This window comes from Podarcis vaucheri, assembly GCF_965113315.1.
Source record: "Podarcis vaucheri genome assembly, chromosome: 11".
Classification (NCBI taxonomy): domain Eukaryota; kingdom Metazoa; phylum Chordata; class Lepidosauria; order Squamata; family Lacertidae; genus Podarcis; species Podarcis vaucheri.
The window spans coordinates 3874887-3899591 of NC_138749.1; the positions used below are offsets into that span (position 1 = coordinate 3874887).

Below are 24705 nucleotides of genomic sequence, written 5' to 3' on the forward strand. Positions count from 1 at the left end.
GACCAACTAAGTACAGTATAAGCTTTCTAGGGATGAGCTTTGTCTTCAGATTCTCTGAAGCAGAGGTTGCTACAACTTTATAACTGTTGATGACTGTTGGTTCTACAGGGAAGGGCAAGAGATTTTTAAAGGGATAAAAAAGGTAAAGGACCCCTGACAGTCGCAGATGACTCTGGGGTTGCAGCACTCCTCTTGCTTTACAGGCCGAGGCAGCCGGCTTTTGTCCGTAGACAGTTTTCTGGGTCATGTGGCCAGCATAACTAATCCGCTTCTGGCACAACGGAACACCAAAACCAGAGCAATGCACAGAAACACCGTTTACCTTCCTGCCGGAGCGGTACCTATTCATCTACTTGCACTTTTTTTGCGCGCTTTCGAACTGCTAGGTTGGCAAGGACTGGGACCGAAGAATGGGCGTTCACCCAGTTGTGGGGATTCAAACCGCCGACCTTCTGATCGGCAAGCCCAAGAGGCTCAGTGGTTTAGACCACAGCGCCATCCACGTCCTTTAAAGGGATAGATCACCAAAATTAGCTTTAGCATGTATATAGTGGTACCTCTGGTTATGAACTTAATTCGTTCCGGAGGTCCATTCTTAACCTGAAACTATTCTTAACTAGAGGCGTGCTTTTGCTAATGGGGTCTCTTGCTGCCGCTGCGCCACCGGCACATGATTTCCATTCTCATCCTGTGGCAAAGTTCTCAACTTGAGGTAACTCTTCCAGGTTAGCGGAGTTTGTAACCTGAAGCATTTGTAACCTGAGGCCTTTGTAACTCAAGGTTCCACTGTAATGGTACTTGAATCCAATATCTCTATTCAGACCAGGTCTCTTCATAGTTTTTAGTTTGGTAATTCAGAATATCTGAAGAAATGTGTATACACACCAAAGCTCATACCTAGAATGCTTATACCTAGTTGGTTTTTAAGGTGCTACTGGATTTTTTAAAAATTGGGGAAAAGATTCTTTTAAAGACTCTCTTAAGACAAAAAGACTTGATTCTCTTAAGGGAGTTCTTTTTGGATACCTTTAAATATATATCTTTTAAATCTTTCATCTTGTTATTTATTATGACTACGACAGACCAACACACCTGCCTGCCTACCTACCTGAATCTTTAATTGAAACTACCATGAGTTAATAAATGACTGCTAAAGATTTGCAGTCTGATGGCAGTCTGGATGGTCCAACATGGAAGGGTCCCATCGTATGGTCTTGTGGGTGCAGTTTACCCAGATTTCTCTCCTGATCCTCAAAAACCAGAACCGGCTTGTAAGAGCCCCCGATAGCTTTTTTTAAAAATGTGTGAGTGTAAAGCTTAGTCTCCCGGTGTCCATAATAAGAGTCTGAGGAGCATGCATGGAGTGTATAGCCTCCAGGAGTTGCTTTTATAATCAAGGCTAATACAAATAAATGTGGCTCATTATCTCTGTGATTGAGCTAGTTACAGGGTCTTTAATAAAAGACAGCCTTTTAAATGAGGTCCGTTTAAGAGTAATAACAAAGTGGATTTACAGAAATGCTGGCTTTGGTAGTCTCCCGGTCAGTGTTTCCCACTGCTTCTGAACTTTCAGTTTTTATGCAGAAGAATATTCAGACTGTAAAATGTAGAATGCAACAAACCTTTTGCCCTTGCTTTCCTTGAATGAAATTGCACTCAGTTTCTGATGAAAAGGAGCTCTAGCTATGATCTTTGAACGATTGCCAAATTTAACTTGACTTGTTGTTTAGTGAATTGGGCCAGGACCTGATTCAGATTCACTCTGTGCATACGGCACATGCAGTCTTATCTCAGCGACTTTGGAGCAATGGGTTAAAATGAGATTGGGGGTCTGTTTGTAACTTTGGGGAGAGGGCTAGAAGTAAAAGAATTCAAATGATAACTTAGGGATACAAGCTTTTCAAGTCCTTTAGGGAGGCTGGAAAAATCATGGCGTGCTTTTAGGCACCACCACCTCATTTTCACAGGCTGGCAGCCAGCCTTTAGTTACTCCTCATAGAGCTAGAGCAGGCATGTCCAACCAGTGGATCGCCATCTACCGGTACATCCCCAGCTGATCCTGGTAGATCACGGAACCCTTATTGATTGTGGGATTAAATAAAGTTTACTGAAAGTTAACAAATAAAAGCTCAAAAACTATAAGCAATCCATCCACCCCATACACTCTTCTCATCTCTCCAATGACTAGGTAGATCACTGCCAGTTTTTTTATACTGGGAGTAGATCACAGTCTCTTAGGAGTTGGACGTGCCTGAGCTAGAGAAATGGCTTAAAGCTGCCATTTAGCAACATTTGATCTCTAGCTGCTCATATTTACATGTTTATTTGCTTACATTTAGCCTTCTCTTCCATCATGGAGCCCAAAGTAGCGTACATGCACATGCGGTTCTCAGGCAGTCTCCCACCCAGCACTAGCCAGACCTAGACCTGCTCAGCTTCCCATAGGTCGTGGCATCATGTTCCTTCTGGCCCTACCCTGGGAGTAGATCAAACAGTGAATAATTTCATTGTATGCCCTGACTTCCTGACAAATTAGATGCGGGCTTTTGAGTTTCATTCGCCTGCATAGCCAACTCCCAATTGGCCCTTCCTTACTCAGAGGTATCAGAGAAGGTGAGGCAGAGTTTTGTTGGCCTGCTTTGACTTGCTTTTATATTCTGTTTTTACTGAAAAAAATATATGTTTTCATGGATAATTTTAACAAGATAACACAGCTGACAGCAAGTCCAATGTGTTCTCTGCTCCCATGATAAATATTTTTGTCAGCACCAGAGACTAATTATGCTAATTGCTGCCACCCACCCACTTCTTGGGTGCTGGATGGGCCCTTCAAAGCCAGAAAGAAGTCCAAGGTGCAAGGTGCTTGGTGTTGGGCAGGGTTATAATTGGGCCTTTTCAAGTGTGGGCTGGTTTGTTTTTGTTCATGAAGAGTTTTTCTTGGGCTGGGCAGCTGCCTAAGCTTTTTTTTTTGGGGGGGGGGTGCTGTTTTCATATCCTCTTTTTGTGGGAAGCTTCAGTGTGGGAGGTGCTTTGTAAGAACAACTCAAAGTTTTTCTGATCTTGTCTGTTCAATCTCTAGGTATTTCCACAGAGAGGAATTTTAGAGCAAGACTCCTGCTGAAAGGTCAGAAAGCGGAAGTGAAGGCAAAGGTGCCTGCAGCTGCTGCTCCAGCTCCAATGGATGCCTGGAAAAGCGCAGGCCAAGCGCCTGGGCAGCAGGTCAGTACGGAGAAGGGCAAATGAAACCAGAACTCTTGAGAGATTTGTCAAAAAGAGGCACGTCCTTCTGCTCCCCCTATTTGGGGCTGGAAGGGAGTGGGAGGGGGCAGATTGGCTGTAACAGCAGTAAGCATTACAGTCCCATTTCATCCAGCTCCAAGGAGAAGGAGGTGCATCTGGGGTCACCAGTTGTGGTTCTTGTGGCATCCACGGAATCCCCTCCCCATTAGCCTGGTGCTGAAAGGTTATAAATGTTGTCACCAGGCAGACCTTCCTGGAGAGTAAGTGCAGGAACTGCGGTGAATTGTTTTTTGCCTGTATCTTCTCCGTTCTCGTGCACGATTCTTTCTGAGTTGATTGCATACCCTCAGAAGCGAAAGAAGGGGCATTTCTGCCTGAATCCTGTGGATCTTGGTGGCTTGGTAAATCCTTCTTGTTTTGCGATGCTGCTTCAGCTGCCAGATTCCACTTCAAATGTCAAGGTGAAGAGGAAACCATGCTGTTTACTGTGCTGTTCTCTGCACAAAGTACCAGCAAACACCAGAAAGTAGAGAAGAAGACTGTGCTAACCTAGCTTTGGCCAAAGCAGAATGACCTCCTGGCATGGTTGAGATTGCATAAACAAGCAGTTGGTAGCCTCAGCCTTCCGCCCTCCTCCCCTCCTCTCACTCATGGCAATGCCATGCCTCTCATTCTGCTCTGTATGTCCTTTAGCAAAGTTCTCTCCATGGCTTAAAGAGCTGTCAGCCATTTCTGGCTTGGCTTAGCCACCCTTCTGGTCTGTGTGCTGCTCCTATATTGGAGTAATGCATCACTTACACTTACATCATTTACACAACAACATACAGTGCAGAGCTAATAATTTTATTAGCTTTTGAAGACTTCTTTGAAAGGAGTAGCTGAACCCAGAAGAGCATGGTTTCTTGGTAATGTCTAGCCACAACTCCCAGTCATGCTCTTGAAGAGGCATCACATAGAAGAGATACATACCCTTTGTTCATTCTTTGTGATCTGTGCCACAGGCCTCTGCTGGCAAGAAATGGCAAGCTCTTCAGAGGGGAAAAAAGCATTGTGTTGTTAGCCTTTGGCCAATGTAAAGTGGCACCTAAGGGGATGAAGACATCCATGTGTTTGAAGACTCAAAAGATGAAAGGGATCAGTTCTAAAATCACTGAAGACTGCCTTGTATTTGATGACTTGCCTAGTAGCCACAGGCAACCAGGATTTTCATGCAGGTGACTGAGCAGCCAGCTCACTTGATTTCTTGGCTAGCTATAAAGGAAGAGTAACCTTTTCTCATCCAGAGTCAGCACAAAAACACAGTGGACTATCAGAGTGTCTCTCCTCCACCATCCATCATGGAAGAAGGCACTTTTTATTGTGTTTCCATGCTGACTTTGGAGAAGGGGGCAAAACAAATATTGCAGGCTAGTAACTTTTTGACTTACAGTGGTACCCCGGGTTACAGATGCTTCCGGTTACAGACTCTGCTAATCCAGAAATGGTACCTCGGGTTAAGAACTTGGCTTCAGGATGAGAGCAGAAATCGCGCGGCGGCAGTGGGAGGCCCCATTAGCTAAAGTGGTACCTCAGGTTAAGAACAGTTTCACATTAAGAATGGACTTCCAAAATGAATTAAGTTCTTAACCCAAGGTACCACAGTATTTGTAAGGCTAGCTGAAGAAGTACCCTTCTCATCTTTGTGTACAAAATGGAAGCAGCAGGATGAAGAACTACTGCTGCTGCATCCTTGTTGAGCTCTTCTTGTCCTGGCAAGAGTACAGCTATGGGGCTGGGGCCCTGTGCTATAGGATCACGCTATACTAGTTATTAGAGGGTTGAGTTGTTGTCACGTCACCAGAGAAATGGATGGTTGTCTTGCACAAAGCAGAGACACAAATACCTAGACAGGGGCTGGGATCTAAGGAATACCCATGTTTATATGCATGTCTGTATTGTGTATATATGTGTTTGTGTCAAAAAAAGGTTCTAAAATTTAAGCTCCATTGAAAAACGTTCTAAATTTAAATATATTTGTATTAAATTTTTATTAAATTTTCAACAAAAGTAACAAAAAACAACAACAAAAAACCAACAATCACAAACAAATACACACACACACAAGCAGCATCCAATCTATGCTTCCTTGCAGGAATCCCTTGCAGTCAACTGCCGTGTGTGGAGATAGACAGTGAGCAGCCAGCTTCTGTTTGAGGAATGAGCAAGGGAAGCAGCACCCTGCCAGGAATAGGTGGGGCAGTGACAAGCTGTAGGGGGACTGAGATGTACCTCCCTGTACTTAGGTCATGCGTGTGATGGTCTCCAAGGCTTGGCAAAGGATTTCGCTGGAGAAAGACCCCAGTGGCTCCTCTTCAATAACTTCCTGTTGTGATGGATTAAGTTGCAGGCTTCCTCAAACTTGGCCCTCCAGATGTTTTGAGACTACAATTCCCATCATCCCTGACCACTGGTCCTGCTAGCTAGGGATCATGGGAGTTGTAGGCCAAAAACATCTGGAGGGCCGAGTTTGAGGAAGCCTGGTCAAGTGTCTCTGGAAGCATTATTTCATGGCTCAGACTCTTTGCCCTCAAATCCTTTAATCTGGCAGTCCCATTTTCCTCCATTCAGGTCCAGTCACCTGGCTCTCTGGTGCTCGCATGGTGGTCCCAGCTTTGAGCGTCGGCTTCAGGGATGGCAGTGAGAAGATCTTCTTTATGCTTTTCCTCACCAGCTCTGACCTGAGCTGTAAGTCTATGGGTGGTCGCAAAGCATTGAAGAGGAAAGAGAAAGAAGGGGAGAGGAAATGATCCAAAACTCACAGGAAAAGTGCTAATTCAGCAGCTGTGGAGCATAATTATGGGTAAGTCCTGGTACAACATGCACCCAGCAGCAAGGGAGGTGCCAGAAATAGGTAGGGCAGTGACAAGCTGTAGGGAGACTATAAGTACCTCCCCGTACTTACGTCTTGTGGGTGATTGTGTCCATGGCTTGGCGGGGGACGGAAACAGAGAAAGACCCCAGTGGCTTCTCTTTTATAACTTCCTGTTGTGGGGGAAGCACACAGCATGTCAGAGAACTGGAGACACCATCTCTGCCACCACCACACCAAGTGCGCTCGGGGTTCCAGCACCAGCGGTTGCTTGGTATATGATAAAAAAGAAAAACACTACCGGTATTTTATTCCCTGAATCTAATTGACTTTTTTCTTTTTCTCTCCAATTTTAAGGGAGCGGCTTATATATGTCTTTCCTCCCCCCCTGAATTTTAAAGGTGCAGCTTATCTGCGGATGTGGCATATATCTGGGCCAATATGGTATAATCGAGAGAACAAACAACAGGAGTCCATGGGGAAATGAGAGCCATACCTTCCTGACGCTACAGAACTGGAAGAGGACTTCTGTCACAATGACCACAGGTCTTCTGGCTGTGCCCCAAACGCCATTTTCCCATAGGCAAGGATCATACAGGTATTCCTCTCGACCATATTCTGGACGGAAAGATTGAGAAAAGTGTGTTTGGAAACCTTAAGTGCAGTAGGAAGAAGTCACTATTCAGTTGGGACCTTTTAGTAGTTGGGAAAATATTAGTAGTCAGTAAGTGGTGGAGTCGTTGTGCAGACTTACAAGATTCATTTTTTCCCTCCAGGAAACTCATACTACTGGCAAGTCACGTGTCTCCCAATCCCATTTTTGTGCATCTGGTTCTTCCTGCCTAAATGTAGAACCTGACATTTATCCCTACTGTATTTCGTTTTGTAAGTTTGGGCCTTGTTCTCCAATTGTTGAGGTCATCTTGAATCCCGATTCTGTCTTTTGCGGCATTGACTACCCTTCCCAGTTTGGTGTCATCTGCAAATTTGTTGATCAACAACAGGCCCAAGACAGAGCCCTGGGGCAGGATTCATTCTCTTAGATAGATAGATAGATAGATAGATTCTTTATTGTCATTACACTAGTGCAACATTGCACAAGTGCAACGAAATTGGATGCCAACCCTTAAAAACAACAAAAGCAAAACAACAGCAACAACCAAACAAACCACCTTCCAACCACACCCACACCCACACCCATCAAACTCCCAGGTCTCACTATCGAGTTACAGCATTCAAAAAGGCCACAGCTCTTGGATAGAAACTGTTTTTCAGTCTATTTGTCCTAGACTTGATGTTTCTATACCTCCTGCCAGAAGGCAGTAGTGCAAACAGACTGTATCCCGGGTGAGATGGATCCTGCAGGATGTTGTTTGCTTTCCTAAGGCAACGGGAACCGTACAGTTCTTCCAAAGGTGGGAGAGGGTGACCAATAATCCTTTGGGCTGTGGTTATGACCTTCTGGAGCACCTTCCTCTCCCTAGCTGTACAACTGGAGAACCAAGCACAAATACAGTATGTAAGTATGCTCTCTATGGAGCCTCGGTAGAAGGACACCAGCAGTCTCTCACTCAGATTGTTCTTTTTTAAAAGTCTGAGGAAATAAATTCTCTGCTGGGCCTTCTTCACCAGAGCAGTGGTATTTGCGCTCCAAGTCATGCCCTGATCCATAGTCACTCCCAAAAACCTGAATTCCGCCACCCTCTCCACCCGTTCCCCGTTGATATACAAGGGCTGAATGTCCGCCTTTTTCCCCCTGTAATCCACCACCAATTCCTTGGTCTTAGCCGTATTGAGAGCCAGATTGTTCTCTCCACACCAAACACAGAGCCGCTCCACCTCGTCCCGATAGGCGGACTCATCCCCTCCTGAAATGAGCCCCACCACCGTAGTATCATCAGCAAACTTGATGATTTTGTTGCTGGAGTAGATGGCTGTACAGTCATACGTATAGAGAGCATAGAGCAGGGGACTCAACACGCAACCCTGTGGTGAGCCGGTGTTAAGGCTAAGGGCTGTGGACACATGTGACCCTACTCTAACCCTCTGAGAACGTTCTGACAAAAAATCCAAAACCCAGAGACAGGTGGAGTTAGGGAGTCCAATCGTCTCTAGCTTGGACACCAGTCTATGGGGGAGGGTAGTGTTAAAAGCAGAGCTAAAATCCACAAACAGCAGCCTCACATAATTCCCCGGCCGCTCCAGATGGGACAGAGCAGCATGGAGAGTGGTGGTGATAGCGTCTTCCGTGGATCTATTTGCCCTGTATGCAAACTGGTAGTTGTCAAAAGTTGATGGAAGACAGGAAATAATATGACGGCGCACCAGTTTCTCAAAACACTTCATGATGATTGGAGTCAGTGCAACTGGTCTGTAGTCATTCAAACTACTGATTGTGGATTTTTTAGGCAGAGGGACAATAGTTGACGACTTCAGGCAGGGTGGGACAATAGACTGGTGTAAGGACTTATTGAAGATCTTAGTAAAGACCCTCGCCAGCTGATCCGCACAACCCTTCAACACCTTTCCAGTGATGCCATCAGGTCCAGCCGCCTTCCTCGGATTCACCATCCTCAATACTTGTCTCACCTCGTGCTCCTCTACAGTGAATGAGGGGCCCCTATGGGCTGGTGGCTGTAATACCGGCGTCTCAGGTGGCTCCTTCTCGAAGCGAGCAAAGAAGAGGTTAAGCTCCTCCGCCAGCAAAGGGTCACCGTCGACAGCGCCAAGGTTAGGTTTGTAGTTGGTAATATGCTGAATCCCCTGCCACATCTGTCTTATGTTGTTGCTTCTTAAATTATCCTCAATCCTCTGCCTATAATCCAGTTTTGCCCGTCGAATACCCCTCTTCAAGTTTGCTCTTGCCACACTGTAAAGCTGCACCTCGCCCGACCTGAAAGCCCTGTTCCTTTCCCGCAGCTGGCACTGGACCTCTCCATTCATCCAGGGTTTTTGATTGGGATAAAACCGGATGGATTTATTTACTGTGACAGTGTCTGTGCAGTGATTGATATAGCACAGTACTGCCGCCGTGTACTCCTCCAGGTCCGAACGATCGAAAATATCCCAATTGGTTCTCTCAAAACAGTCCTGCAGCTGGTAAATAGCACCTTCAGGCCAGATTTTAACAGATTTTAATATTGTAGGAGCCCGTTTCCTGAGTGGGATATATGCTGGCACCAGGAACAGAGACATATGGTCGGACTGGCCCAAGTGTGACAGCTGAAAAGCCCTATAGCCGTGATTTACATTCGAATAAACTTTATCCAGTGTCTTATCCCCTCTTGTGGGGCATTTCACATGCTGATAGAGCGTTGGAAGCACTGTTTTGAGTTCGCCCGCGGAGGCTGATGGACCCTGATAGATTCCGCCAAGCCTTGCGGGACCTTTCTCCCCCTGGCGACTCATTGACTGAGCTTGTTGAGGGCTGGAATACCCAGCTCCTGGCAGCCATCAATGAGATCGCACCTAAGCGCCCTCTGCGACCCCGCAGAAACCGGCACAATTATTTAGTATAATTCGGTCTTTAACGTCCCTCGAAGGACAGCCAAATTTAAATAACAATTCGACACACAGCTGTGAGGCATTTGCGAGCTTTTTTGCGGAGAAGGTCCTGTCGCTCCGCCATGACCTCCCTGCCAATTTGGATACAATAAAGGAACTGGAGGCCCCTCGACTGTCCTCGGGTCCAGTACTGGACCACTTTGACCGGATATCCCCAGCCGATGTGGACAGACTCCTCCGAGCTGGAAAGCCCACCACTTGTCCTCTCGACCCGTGCCCGTCTTGGCTGATTAGAGCATGTCCAGACGAGGTGCGGGCCCCCCTGGGGGATATCATCAATTTGTCCCTTGGCACCGGGACATTCCCAGGGGAACTGAAGGAGGCAGTGGTGCGTCCGCTCTTAAAGAAAACATCATTAGATCCCTTAGATCTATCCAATTACCGCCCAGTTTCGAATCTTCCATTCCTGGGTAAGGTGATTGAGAGAGCGGTTGCTGAACAGCTTGGTAGGTTTCTGGATGAAACATCGGCTCTGGATCCATTCCAGTCCGGCTTCCGCGCTGGTCATGGGACCGAGACGGCTCTGGTCGCCCTAACAGATGATCTTCGTAGACAGCTGGATCGAGGCGGGTCGGGGCTGCTGATTCTTCTAGATCTGTCAGCAGCTTTCGACATGGTCGATCATGAACTTCTGGACCACCGCCTCGCCGACGTGGGGATCCAGGGCACAGTCCTTCAATGGCTGCGCTCGTTTCTCTCTGGTCGGGGACAGAGGGTGGTGCTTGGGGGGGAACTGTCATCCCGCCACTCCTTGGTGTGTGGAGTGCCTCAGGGTGCGATTCTCTCCCCGATGCTTTTTAACATCTTTATGCGCCCCCTCGCCCAGCTTGTCCGGAGTTTTGGGCTGGGCTGCCATCAGTATGCTGATGACACCCAACTCTATCTGTTGATGGATGGCCATCCTGACTCGGCCCCAGACACACTGATCAGATGCTTGGAAGCTGTGGCTGGATGGTTACGTGGGAGCCGGTTGAAGTTAAATCCTTCGAAGACAGAGGTCCTCTGGCTGGGACGGGACGATATGGGATTGAGGGGGCAACTCCCATCTCTTGCGGGGGTGCAATTAGTGCCAGCACCGTCTGTCAAGAGTTTGGGTGTAATCTTCGATACCTCCCTCTCTATGGAGGCGCAGATTACAGCTATAACAAAGGCGGCATTTTTTCATCTCCGCCAAGCTAAGCAGTTGGCCCCTTACCTCTCTCGCCCTGACCTAGCCACTGTGATCCATGCGACGGTCACCTCCAGACTGGATTATTGTAACTCGCTCTACGTGGGGCTGCCCTTGAGACTGACCCAGAAACTCCAGCGGGTGCAGAATGCCGCAGCGAGACTCCTTACGGGGTCCTCGCTGCGAGATCACATTCATTCGGTGCTATACCAGCTGCACTGGCTCCCGGTGGAGTACAGGATCAGGTTTAAGGTGCTGGTTTTAACCTTCAAAGCCCTATACGGCCTAGGACCCTCGTATCTACGGGACCGCCTCTCCTGGTATGCCCCACAGAGGAACTTATGGTCCTCAAATAAAAACATCTTGAAGGTCCCAGGCCTCAGAGAGGTTAGGCTGGCCTCAACTAGAGCCAGGGCTTTTTCGGCTGCGGCTCCAACCTGGTGGAACGCTCTGTCACAAGAGACAAGGGCCCTGCAGGACTTGACATCTTTCCGCAGGGCCTGCAAGACAGAGCTGTTCCACCAGGCCTTTGGTTGGGGCACAGCCTGACTCCCTCCTTTGGCAATCCTTACAATACTTTAGTTTATGGTTGCCATCAATTCTGATTTTAATTAATTCTTATGATGTTTTTATAATGTTGCACTATTTTAGTGTTGTTAGCCGCCCTGAGCCCGGCTTCGGCTGGGGAGGGCGGGATATAAATAAAATTTATTATTATTATTCAACATGGTTGAAATCTCCCGCAATGATGTGCACAGCTTCAGGGTACTTGTCTTGCTGACTGCTGATAAGGCTCTGCAGGCATCCCAAAGCCAAGTTGGCATTGGCATCTGGTGGCACGTACACGCCAGTTAGCATAACAGCTGTGAACTCCCTAGGGAGATAGGCTGGTCTGCATTTAACAGCCACATATTCCAAATCCAGTGAACAGTGACTGCCCACAATCTTAGAATTATTGGACCAGCATTTGTTCACATATACACACAGCCCCCCTCCTTTGGTTTTTCCGAAGTCCATTCCTCGATCCTGACGATGTACCGCACAGCCTTCCAACTGAATTACTGTGTCTGGTATGGACGGTTGAAGCCATGTCTCAATGACAAATAAAACGCAGCAGTCTTTTACAAGGCTATTCTTTGCTGCCTGCAGCCTCAATTCATCCATCTTGTTGGCAAGAGATCTCACATTAGCAAGAAATATGCTAGGGAGTGGTGGCTTAGATGGACTCCTCTGTAATCTTACCAGGACACCAGCCCGACAACCCCGCCTTTGCCTCCTGTCTCTACGCCGCCTTCGCCTCCTCCCTGGAGGCATAGTAATCCATGGAGAGCCCGGCGGCCTGGCTACTCCCACAGGAACGTTATCTGGGCGAAAATAATCAGCTCTTACAGCTTGTTCACACTGCAACCCGACCTTCAAAAGCTCTTGCCTGCTGTAAATCTGCCTGCTGTTAATCTTTCTTGCCCGGCCAGACATACTCAGACCAAATAAAATAATAAATAATAAAAACAAAGCAAAACTCTTCCAATTCAGCTCTGTTTTTGTAGATAATAGGAACCCAGAGGCTGTTTCATATGCTTTGGTGTGAATGTAAACAGCAGCTAAGGACCCAATCTGCCAGGATCGTCTCAACCTGGTGCCCTTCAGATATTGTTGTGCTACAGCTCCCATCGTGTCTAACCATAGAATCATAGAATTGACTACCCTTCCCAGTTTGGTGTCATCTGCAAATTTGTTGATCAACAACAGGCCCAAGACAGAGCCCTGGGGCAGGATTCATTCTCTTCCAATTCAGCTCTGTTTTTGTAGATAATAGGAACCCAGAGGCTGTTTCATATGCTTTGGTGTGAATGTAAACAGCAGCTAAGGACCCAATCTGCCAGGATCGTCTCAACCTGGTGCCCTTCAGATATTGTTGTGCTACAGCTCCCATCGTGTCTAACCATTGGCCATGCTGTCTGGGGCTGATGGGAGTTTCAGTTCAAAACATGGATGGGGAAGGGGCACCAGGTTGGGGATGGCTGACCTACACTCTTGCAATGCTCCTTTTTCATTTGGCACCCTTACCTCAAGCATCTCATTCTTCCTAGCTATGACTGTGCGGCCGAATTCCTTCAGTGCCATCAATATTTGAGATATGTGGTGATATGAAGCCTAAGGAAAATGATGTGTGTCAATCATGTCATTTTCTTTATTGCAATCAGTGATCATGAGGGATGGACGATAAATCTGATTGCGTAAGCACTGAAAGACAAACCTATCAAGGGGGCCAGCTTGTACGAGGTAATTAGAGGCTGATTATGGGGAGTAAAATCAGTCTCCCTGGTAAGGGGAAGATGCTGTACTCACCCGCAGATGCCATAAATCACCCCCAAGTTTGATTGAAGGAGGGGGTGAGGCACAGGGTGGAAAGCCCTCAAACAGGCTTGGAACTCCCAGAAGCTACTTTCAGGAGCGAATCTGGTTGCTTAAAAAGAAGAAACAATTGGAGAAAGTAAATGCACATGCTTCAAGAGAGGTCAGGAGTGTTTTTATCTGCTAATTATTTTACGACTGAGATGAAGAAGATTGGGACGGAAGGACGCAGACATGTTGGTAGGTGGGACGGAAAGGGGGGGGGGAGACTTTTTACTTTCTTATGTGATTAAGTTAACAATCCTCCCCCTTAAAGAACTGTCTCTGTTTTGACCTGCTAATAATTTTACCACTGAGAACGGGACGGAAGGAACAGAGATAACATCAGAGAATGGTAGACATTTTGGTACGAGGAACGGAACGGAAAGGGGGGGAACACTTTCTACTTTTTCATGTGATTAATTTAACAACCCTCCCCCTTAAAGAACCGTCTCAACGACTAATTTGCAAGAGGGTTTAAAAATGAACTGTAGGGAAAAAATATGAATTGAAGGTTTTATTCTGTGAAAGATTTGGAAAAGAAAAGAGTCTCTCTCTGTGACGCAGTAAGAAATTGGACTCTATATGGACAGGCAGACCTTCGCTGCAGGATATAGGGTCTAGGGAGGAAAAGCCGTGGACCGGTTATCAGCTTGGGATCGTAAAACTTAAAAGGCTACCCTCCTGGAGGACTAATTTGTGATGCACTGGGTCTGGAAAGTTAATGAGCGGACATTTAGACTGCATTTCATCGGAGTGGGGTCTGTAGGGTAATGTCAGGGACTGGCTGGATGAGTAAGAGTGGTGGGCACCGCCTAGCCAGGGGTACCTCAGACGACCCCTAAACCCTGGATCGTGGTGGGGAGCAGCCTGGGGAAGGGAGGAGCTGGGAGGCGCTTGAAGCAGGAGGTTTGAGCCATCAAGGAGGGTTCAGAAGAAGGAGGCTCTTTCAGGACAAGGCCTGAGGTTGAGAGTCTCAGTGTGAGCGCAGACATGGACAGAGATTGCATCTGCTACTCAGTGGCTGGGCAGTCCCAGTCATGCTGGCTCTCCTCCCCACTGACATCCCTCTTGAGGAGAGACCTGCACGCTGCTGAGTGACAGGCCAGGTAGGCTCAGAGGAGCCCACCCCTTGCCTCAGTCTACACCTGCTGTTTTTGTTTTGGAACAGAATTTGTTCCCCATCCCTCCCAACTGTCCAGGTGTGTGTGTGGGAAACCTGGCATGGATTCCACCTGAATCTTGAACAGAGGTTTGATCCACAGTGGGTACTCTTTTTCACAGCGTGGAAGAAAGCCTCATTCCTGCAGAGCAAGCAGTTTCCAGGGGACAAAAAGTTGGCAGCTCTACTTGAAAAACCTGGGAGATGCCCCAGAGTTGGGAAATCTCCATCCGTGGCTGAAGGGCTGTGGCCTGGCATGGTGGATCGCAGGTTATGCAGGGCATCGGAGACGCCCTGAGATTTGCAAGCAAGATGGATATATCCATCAGCATATATCCATCAGTAACTCACCTGGTTGGCATGTCACCAGGTGGGCTTGGTGTACACTAGGATTAGAGCAATTTTAAAAATAATGACTCATCTCTTACTCTTCACATTCCAGAAAGCATTCCAGAAGGATGTCTACCACTGAGTTCTTCCGTTTTGAGACAAGGTTGCACACTGCAGTCTTGATGTGAGGTGGCCACTCGTCTGCGATCTGGTGGAGATGTTTGTAAATCTCCTTGACAATCATGGGCAGCTGGAAGAAGATAAAAGACGACCAGGATGAGAAAGTGTGGTGGACCTGAATGAAAACGAGGAATTTTGGGGAACGATATATGACTTTTTTCTGTTCAGAGTGATTATACCCCTCAAATGAAAAAAACAAAACAAAACTGAAGCTTTTGGGGTTATAGGGCTAGAAGTTCAAAAAAAGATGGTTATTTGTGTATGTAACTACAGCAGCTAGGATTCTCTATGCACAGAAATGGAACAATGAAGAAGTTCCCAGCAGAAAAGAATGGATAAGCAAAGAATAGATCAACAAAATAAGAGAACCATGACTGATTTATGTTTAATGGAAGTCTTTTTGGGACTATTTGAAGAAATATTATAATATCACAAATTCACGAGCAGGATTTGAACTATGAGCAATGGAAATAATTAGAGATGATTATATTTTTGCTATGATACAAAAGAGTGAGGTTAGGGTGCAGCAATGTGATAGAATAAAGAAACACCATGGAAAATGGGATGAAAAGTAAGAAAAAGAAAGGAAAATTTATTATCTATTGGAATTTTATGTATTGGAGGCTGCATCTGCTGCTCAGCGGCTGGGCAGTCCCAGTCTTGCTGGCTCTCCTCCCTCCTGACATCCCTTTTGAGGACAGACCTGCAGTTGCTGAGCGACAGGCCAGGCAGGCTCAGAGGACAAGCCCACCCCCTTGCCTCAGTCTCCGTCTGCTTGGGAGGCATCCGGAGTGAGTTTCTGAGGTCTGTTTCAGTCTCCAGCTGGAGCAAATCAAGCCAGAGGAACTGTGCTGTGTTGTTGCTTGCTGCGCATAAAAACTAATTCCATTTTATGCCTCATGTTCTTTCCTGCCCCATGAATGGCCTGTGCTCGTCCCCCACAGCTCCTTGACAGGTGTCCTGGCCTGGTCCAGAGGAGGAGCCCCCAGGGAACAGCAGGCCAGAGACTGCAGCGCCACAGATTGCTCCAAGGACGCACTGAGGCCCTTTCATACTCTCCTTCTGGTCTACCTCACCTGGGCTCCGCCCTTCTTCATGCTCTGGAACTTCTTGAGGAAGGAGGTCATCGTGCAAGAGAGGAAATGGCCCACTGATTGGTTTGCTCATTTGGAATCCCTCTGGACATAAGGACATCAGAAGAGTTCTGCCGGATCCAGCCAACAGCCCATCTAGTGCGGTATCCTGCTCTCACAGGGGCTGGCCTGATGCCTGTGGGAAACTCGCAAGCAGGATCCAAGCAAAGGGCAATTCTCCCTTCGGGAGAGTCTGGGACAGTTTAAATGGGGAAAGACACAGTTCCTCTGGCTATCCCTGACCTTCTTGCCAGCTAGGTCAGGAAGATACATAACAATTCACTCCTCCTCAGTAAGCTAGGTTGCAACAATGGCTATGGGATAATTAGTAAGCAAAAGGTCCTGACGCCTCCGCTTTAAGATTCTGGTGCCAGGTTCCTTCAACCAACTGGGAATGCCATAGAACTGAAAATACAAACTAGACAGAATAATGGCACTTCCAGGATGAGTCAGGCAACCTCAGGTCAGATCACCTGCACACTCACAGGTGTGCACACTCACAGTTTCAGGTGCACTCCAGCAGGTGCCAAGAGAACTAACTTGTGACTATCTTTCTAATTAACCTCCCCTGTTTAATTTGGACCCTAATTTAGAATGCTTATTTTAGAAAGTTAGAATATTGCTTTTATATGTGCCTAGAATTGTGTGTATGCTGCTGCACTTTGTTGATAAAACTTTGTTGTTTAGTCGTGTCCGACTCTTCGTGACTCCCTGAACCAGAGCACGCCAGGCACTTCTGTCTTCCACTGCCTCCCGCAATTTGGTCAGACTCATGTTTGTAGCTTCGAGAACACTGTCCAACCATCTCGTCCTTTGTCTCCCCTTCTCCTTGATAAAACTACCTTTATAATAAATTTCTTATTTTTTATATTATTTTCATGTGGACTCACCTTTGTCGTTTGGGAGGGTTCAAATACACACATTAAGGACAGCACTCTGTGTGACTCCCACTAAAGATCCTTTGGGAGGGAGTGTGGTCTCAGGACCACATGAGTGCAGGTTTCCCAGAGGCCCCATGTTAGTATGTCACAGTCCAAAGCAAGAACTTGTAGGTGCTTGGGGGGAAGCAGCAAAGTGAGATAGGGCACAACTTTTCAGGCCATCCATGACACAATGGGGACAAATTTTGTAGGAAACCCTTTGAACGCCTTCCTTAAACAGCAGCAGTCTCTTGAAACAGAGAGAGGCAGACAAACGCTCCATGCTCTACTTGATCATACCTGTGCCAGCAAGGAGTGGTCATATGCTTTTAATAAACATGAATGCTTAAATTTCATAACAGCAATTGGAAAGAGAGTCTCGTCTTAGTCATGATTAAATGGGCACAAGATGTGGGACACAATATTCAGATGGAGGAATGGGAAAAACTATGGAAGAGTGGGATTAAATCTACAGCATGTGTAGCGATTAAAAAAAATTATATGAAAATGATGTATGGATGGTATCTAACTGTAGTCACATTAGCAAAAATGTACAAATCTAAAGAAAATAAGTGTTGGAAATGTAAAACAACGGAAGGGATGTTTTTTCATATGTAGGGGGAATGTAAAATAGTAAGAAAAAACTATTGGGAAATGATTTATAATGAAATGAAAAAAATGTATAAAATAACTTTTGCCAAAATACCAGAAGCATTCTGTCAGGGAACTGACATCAGAGCCAGAGGCGGAGGCAAGGCTCCCAAGTGATGCTGGAGAAGGGCCCAGCAGGAGAGAGGCAGCTCATCAGCTGGGGAAGGAAATCAGCGTAACACCAGGGATAAAGGGGGGCAGATGGGGGAATCGGCGAGAGGGCTCCAGGACTCCTCGCCGGAGACCAGCGGGGAGAGCACGGGTCCTCCGCTACCCACACCCTCCCTGCGCAGAAGACTTCCGCGCAGGGAGAGTAGGAGGAGACCTGGCGTCAAACAGCTTTTATGCTGGAAAAGGTTTAAGAAACGCCCACTGACGGATTCTGCTAGCGACTGAAACAGCCACGAAGTGAAGGGCTGTCCAGACAGAAAAGGTTTAACCAGGCAACCTAGCCAAGAGTGGCTGCAACTTACGCACGAGCAAGCCCTATTATCATTACACATTCCTACTAGGAATTACAGGAGTAGATATACCTAGATGACAAAAGAACTTATGTATGAGACTGCAGCCACACAAGTATTGCTTGCACAAGATTGGAAAGAAGGTGTCCCAACCAAAGTAGATTGGCAAGTTAAATTAATGGAATATGCTGAAATGGTGAAAATGACAATGAAACTAAGAGAAAGAGATGGCAACGAATTTAAGGAAGAATGGAAGGACTTTATTGCATATATACAGAAGAAATGTACACAGGTTAATACATTGGCAGGGTTCTAGGACTACTTGTAATTACATTATGAATGAACAATAATTTTAAGTTTTTATTTTACACTGGACATGTGGTATGTTGATAAACATTGGAACCAAGGAAGGGACTAGGGGGAAGTCAACTTTTTTGTTTGATGCTGAATTTGTATTGATGTTTTATTTTTGTTATATTTGGAAATTAATAAAATATTTATAAAAAAGGAAAGAGTCTCATCCTAAACCTGATGCATTATCAGACAGTTTATCCTCACCTTGCAAGCTCCTTCATTAAGTTTGCCAAGTGCCTCTTGTCTTCAGGACATAAATCCTTTAGAGAAGCACTCTTCATTCCTACTTTGTCAGGGACCTGAAAATTAAAACCAGCATTTTAAAAAGCAATCATTAACATGGAAGAAGTGTTTCTGAATCTACAATAAAGCCACAGGCTGTATATTCGGCCCCAGGTGAATTAAGAACTAAAGAGAACACAAGTTTTTAAACAATAAAAAACCAACCAATTTGCCCCCTTTTTAATCCTTATTAATGATGTTATTTATTAATTGGTTGACAACGCAGTTTTTCCAGGAGCAAGACTGCTGTGCCCAAGGTGCTATTGACAAAAGTGTACAAAAGTCAACCCATGAATATATCATATAACTATCAATACAATATGTGTGAATGTTAAAGGCTACCTTGCTAAATGCAGTAGTATGGGGGAAATGCTTACAATAAAAAACAGTTTATCATTTCAATAAATGCTATTCAAGATTTAAAATGCTTGATTTCCCCCCCCCCCTCTGTGGTTATTTCAGAATTCAGCATTTAGTTCACTATCAATCCGGTGCAGTTCACAATTCAACATGCATTCCACGGCTCGGCCAAAACTGATGCTGCTCAAAGAGTTAAAAAGAGCTCCAAAACCCTCACAGTCGATAGAACTAATGTGCCTGCCATATCAACCCCACTTTGCTACTGTGCAGGGACTAAAGGAAACTGAAAACCTCAGGTTACTGCAGCAATGAAAATGTCACTGCCAGTGCTTTGGTCATCCTCCCTTACTGTAAGAACTGGCTAACTTTGCACTCCTTGTCCGCCAGAGGGCATTTCATTCTACATGCACAGTTCCCTTCAGCTCTCTGCATGAATGTAACCGCTAAGTCTTGAATTTTCACAGCTAATACAATGTGCACCTTCAGAGAGCTGAGCTGGGAGTCTTCCATTATATTCTCAATTTCAGTCGTGTAATAGCACCTTTCTCCACAGTGACTAACACAGCAGCAGAACAAAAATACTGAGAATGAGCTAGAAGTTACTGGACTACGCAGAGATGAAATCCAAGAGTAATTAATGACTAATGCTTGAACAAAACAGTGGTTTAGAGGTTCGGGAAGGATCTTTGCAGAGAAGGTCCCAATGTACAACCTGCCTCACCTTGCACAAGCCGCTACTGCTAACCTTTTGGAGCTTAAATTTTAAAAACTGTTTCAACACAAACACATACATACGGTACACAATACAGACATGCATACAGTGGTACCTCGGGTTAAGTACTTAATTCGTTCCGGAGGTCCGTTCTTAACCTGAAACTGTTCTTAACCTGAAGCACCACTTAAGCAAATGGGTTGCCGCCGCGCCCTGTTGCCGCCGCGCCGCCGGAGCACGATTTCTGTTCTCATCCTGAAGCAAAGTTCTTAACCTGAAGCACTATTTTTGGGTTTGTTGTTGTTTAGTCGTTTAGTCGTGTCCGACTCTTCGTGACCCCATGGACCAGAGCACGCCAGGCACTTCTGTCTTCCACTGCCTCCCACAGTTTGGTCAGACTCATGTTTGTAGCTTCGAGAACACTGTCCAACCATCTCGTCCTCTGTCGTCCCCTTCTCCTTGTCCTTTTTTGGTTAGCAGAGTCTGTAACCTGAAGCGTATGTAACCTGAGGTACCACTGTATAAGCATGGGCATTCCTTAGATCCCTGCCCTTGTCTAGGCATTTGTGTCTCTGCTTTGTGCAAGAGTCAAAAACAACCATCCATCTCTCTGGTGACGTGACAACAACTCAACCCTCTAATAACTAGTATAGCACGATCCTACAGCCCCATAACTCTACTCTTGACAGGACAAGAGCTCAACAAGGATGCATTTGTACGCAAAGGGGAGAAGGGTACTTCTTCAGCTAGCCTTACAAATAAGTCAAAAAGTTACTAGCCTGCAATATTTGTTTTGCCCCCTCATCCAAAGTCAGCATGGAAACACAATAAAAAAAAGACAGAAAAATGCCTAGATGCCTTAGACTTGCTTCTTGGTTGTTTTATCTCTTCCATTTCGAGCATGAGCGCTTTAGAGAGACATGTTTCATTTGTAATACCTGCTGCTCACCCTCAACCCTTGGGTGGGATAGGGTGGGAAACAAAACAATAAAAACAAATTGAGATATCAGTTCTTTTCTGAAATAATGCTGTACTTTTCATTTGCACCACCCAATCAAATCACATCTTGATTTATGACGCAGCTATTGGGCAACAGTTCCTCTTTGGAAACAAGGGCTTTCACACTTTCCAATTTGCCCTGTAAGACAAATCGGCTTCAGGGAAAAGAAGAAGTAGAGGACTAATTGGTTTATCATTAGCATTATACAGAGGGTGAGCTAACATGAGGGGGTGAACTAACAGTCCTGCTGAGTTGAATGGACTTGCAGGTTAAATCTGCCACAGAGTTCTGGTTTCATTTGCCCTTCTCCATACTGACCTGCTGCCCAGGCGCTTGGCCGGCGCTTTTCCAGGCATCCATTGGAGCAGGAGCAGCAGCTACAGGCACCTTTGCTTTCACCTCCACTTTTTGACCTTTCAGCAGGTGTCTTGCTCTAAAATTCCTCTCTGTGGAAATACCTAGAGATTGAACAGACAAGATCAGGAAAACTTTGAGTTGTTCTTACAAAGCACCTCCTACACTGAAGCTTCCCACAAAAAAAGAGAAAATGAAAGCAGCACCCAAAAAAGAAAAAAAGGTGCTTAAGGAGCCGAGGAAAAACTCTTGATGAACAAAAACAAACCAACCCAGACTAGAGAAGGCCCAAGGATAACCTTGCCCAACACCAAGAACCCTGCACCTTGGACTTCCTATTCCCGTCGAGAGACAGGGACCGAATGCTTGGTTTGAAGAGTCCTGCATGGTTACACCATAGACCAGGGGTAGGCAATCTAAGGCCCGGGGGCCAGTTGCGGCCCAATTGCCTTCTCAATCTGGCCCGCGGACAGTCCGGGAATCAGCGTGTTTTTACATGAGTAGAATGTGTCCTTTTATATAAAATGCATCTCTGGGTTATTTGTGGGACCTGCCTGGTGTTTTTACATGAGTAGAATGTGGCCTTTTATTTAAAATGCATCTCTAGGTTATTTGTGGGGCATAGGAATCTGTTCATTATTTTTTTTCAAAATATAGTCCCGCCCCCCACAAGGTCTGAGGGACAGTGGATCAGTCCACGGCTAAAAAAGTTTGCTGACCCCTGCCATAGACCAAAGATTAATAGTCTTTTTATGGACCCCAGGTATCACATCAGTTTCCTGACTATTCTCAACAGTTTCATAAGAATAAGTTCAATTATTTTGTATACCAAACAGATTTTTAAAGGCTTTTTAGGTACTTGATAAAGTTTTATAATTTCATGTGCAATTAGCTTATGCTCCTCCCTACCATTTCTTTGACATTCATGAAGTTGACAAGTTCCATGCCATGTTTCAATGGCTAGAACAGGGAACAATCACAACACAGAACCAAAGACCAGGGAGAGGACCAGAGAGGAGCATAATTTTTGCTGCCTTGTTCCTAAACTCTTCACAAGGCAACTAGAGCAAGTTCCCTTCTGTCATTCGGGGCTGGAACATCCTATAGTATGTACCGGTAATTCACTACATATCAATGTGAGGTGGCTGCTTTGGCATAGCCCCAGCTTCTCTCTGGATTTGAAGGACCCAGCCAGCACCCAAGGAGTGAGTGGGGGGCAACAATTCTATTGAACCATCTGCCTGAAAAAAAGAACTGCTTGTAGATGAAACATGAAGGAAATTAGTCATAGAAAATTCATCTACCTTCAAGAAATGTATTTCTTGACATGGCACTAACTTCTACTTCTAAGGGCCAATACAGAGAACACCTTTTCACACAAACGAGAATCATTCCTGGATCTGACAAAAAAAAATTCATGGGAGCAGAGAGCACAGGTTGGACTTGCTGTCAGTTGGGTTAAGCTGTTAAAATTCTCCATGAAAGTATTTCTTTATCAGTAAAAACAGTCAGAAGACAAAAGTAAGTTTAAGCAGGTCAACAAAACTCTGTCTTATCTTCTCTGATACCTCTGAGTAAGGAAGGACCAACTGGGAGTTGGCTAGGCAGGCAAATGAAACTCAAAAGCCCGGATCTAATTCGTCAGTGTGTACAATGAAATTATTCACTGTTTGATCTACTCCCAGGGTAGGGCCAGACGGAACATGATCCCACCACCTTTGGGAAGCTGAGCAGGTCTAGGTCTGGTTATTGCTGGGTCGGAGACTGCCTGAGAACCGCATGTGCATGCACGCTACTTTGGGCTCCATGATGGAAGAGAAGGCTAAATGTAAGCAAATAAACACGTACTGTAAATATGAGCAGCTAGAGATCAAATGTTGCTAAATGGCAGCTTTAAGCCATTTCTCTAGCTCAGGCACATCCAACTCCCAAGAGACTGTGATCTACTCCCAGTATAAAAAAAGTACCTATTGTCATTGGAGAGATGAGGAGCGTGTGGGGGGTGGATTGCCCAGAGTTGTTGAGCTTTTATTTGTTAATTTTCAGTAAACTTTATTTAATCCCACAATCGATAAGGGTCACGTGATCTACCAGGATCAGCTGGGGATGTACCGGTAGATTGCAATCCACTGGTTGGACATGCCTGCTCTAGCGCTATGAGGAGTACCCAAAGGCTGGCTGCCAACTGAATGGATACTTTGAAGGAGCTATGGGGAATTTAACAGACTAATAATAATAATTTATTATTATAATAATATACCCTGCACATCTGGCTGGGTTTCCCCAACCACTCTGGGCGGCTTCCAACAAAATGCTAAAATACAATAACCTATTAAACATTAAAAGCTTCCCTGAACAGGGCTGCCTTCAGATGTCTTCTAAATGCTTGGTAGTTGTTCTTCTCTTTGACATCTGGTGGGAAGGCGTTCCACAGGGCGAGTGCCACTACCGAGAAGGCCCTCTGCCTGGTTCCCTGTAGCTTTGCTTCTTGCAGCGAGGGAACCGCCAGAAGACTCTTGGCGCTGGACCTCAGTGCCAGGGCAGAACGATGGGGGTGGAGACGCTCCTTCAGGTATACTGGACCGAGGCTGTTTAGGGCTTTCAAGGTCAGCACCAACACTTTGAATTGTGCTCGGAAACGTACTGGGAGCCAATGTAGGTCTTTCAAGACCGGTGTTATGTGGTCTTGCACCAGCACTTGTACTGGAACACGAAGCCGCCCTGTTCAGCCCTCTCTCTCTCCCTCCAGCGACGCTCCCCGGCCCCTCACAACAGCCCTGCAGAGTAGGGCGAGGGGCGAGAGAGAGCGAGGCTGGCAGGCCAAGGCCCCCCCGCCCTGGGAGTGGGGGCTTCCCCGTAACCCCCGGGCCTGGCTCCGCACTCGGCGGGGCTCGTTTCCTGAGGCAACGGAGGCGGCTCTCTGCACATGCTCAGGAACCACGGCAGCCTTGGCCACCGTTTATTATCGGCCCGCCGTCAAATTAGCCCCCCCCCCCCGCTTTCCCTTCCCCTCCCCCCCCGCGAGCCCCTCCTGAGGTAAAGAGACGGTCGTTACTCCAACGAGCAGCTGCTTCCGGCCCCGGCCCCGCGGCCACATCCGCCATCTTGAAACAACCGCCACTCCCAGCGTCCCCCCGCCCTGCCACGCCCCCCACGCGCGACTCTGACCTCCCATTGGCTTACGGAACCCGGGCTTCGCCCCGATACGGCGCAAGTGACGCGCTGTCGTAGGAGCCGGCCAATGGGGAGGACTCGGAACGGACGGGAGGGGGGGAGAAAGGGAGGAGGTGGAGGTGGAGCCGGCTCTCCCGTTGCCTTCTGGGAGTCGTAGTGCCGGCTCTCCATTCCTTTCCCCCTACAGAACGGCCGCCGAATGGAACGGAATGAAAGGGAGGGCCGCGTTTCCCGAAAAGCACCGCGGCGTGGCGTCTGAGCTACGGGTCGCGAGAAGGGGCAAAACGCGCTCACCAGGTGCTGTCCGTGCCCCTTTGGGATAGGGACTGATGCGGGAGGGAGGAGGAAGAGGATGGAGGAGAAGGCCCTGCGCAGCGGGAGCAGCTCCAGCAGCACCAAGCCGCGCCTGGAGAAGCTC

At 46.7% G+C, this 24705-nt stretch overlaps 1 protein-coding gene and 1 long non-coding RNA gene across 3 annotated transcripts; one reads left to right on the top strand and one right to left on the bottom strand.

Moving 5' to 3' along the window:
* The first annotated feature begins 1283 nt into the window (after positions 1-1283).
* LOC309514252 lies at positions 1284-16892 on the top strand. Of its 2 annotated transcripts, XR_014211832.1 has the most exons (4): positions 1285-3219; positions 3374-6079; positions 6490-6812; positions 14819-16892. It is a non-coding gene; the product is annotated as an uncharacterized lncRNA (long non-coding RNA). The 2 variants fall into 2 exon arrangements; XR_014211831.1 differs by lacking the exon at positions 14819-16892 and having other exon boundaries at positions 1284-3219; positions 6490-7079.
* On the bottom strand, positions 13112-24219 carry LOC309514232 (protein hinderin-like). Its single transcript, XM_082191306.1, has 4 exons — positions 24169-24219; positions 21078-21217; positions 18610-18704; positions 13112-13287 (listed from the first exon to the last, which is right to left on the bottom strand). The coding sequence occupies exons 1-4, from the start codon at positions 24215-24217 to the stop codon at positions 13269-13271; spliced, it is 303 nt and encodes a 100-aa protein (XP_082047432.1). The 5' UTR covers positions 24218-24219; the 3' UTR covers positions 13112-13268.
* Between the last annotated feature and the right edge of the window lie 486 nt (positions 24220-24705).

Coding starts and splice junctions, on each gene's coding strand:
- LOC309514232 (XM_082191306.1), bottom strand. CDS start 24,217: ATGGCGGATGTGGCCGCGGGGCCGGGGCCGGAAGCAGCTGCTCGTTGG. Junction 21,218..24,168: donor GGAAGCAGCTGCTCGTTGGA/GTAACGACCGTC, acceptor TTCAATCTCTAG/GTATTTCCACAGAGAGGAAT. Junction 18,705..21,077: donor GCCAAGCGCCTGGGCAGCAG/GTCAGTATGGAG, acceptor TTTAATTTTCAG/GTCCCTGACAAAGTAGGAAT.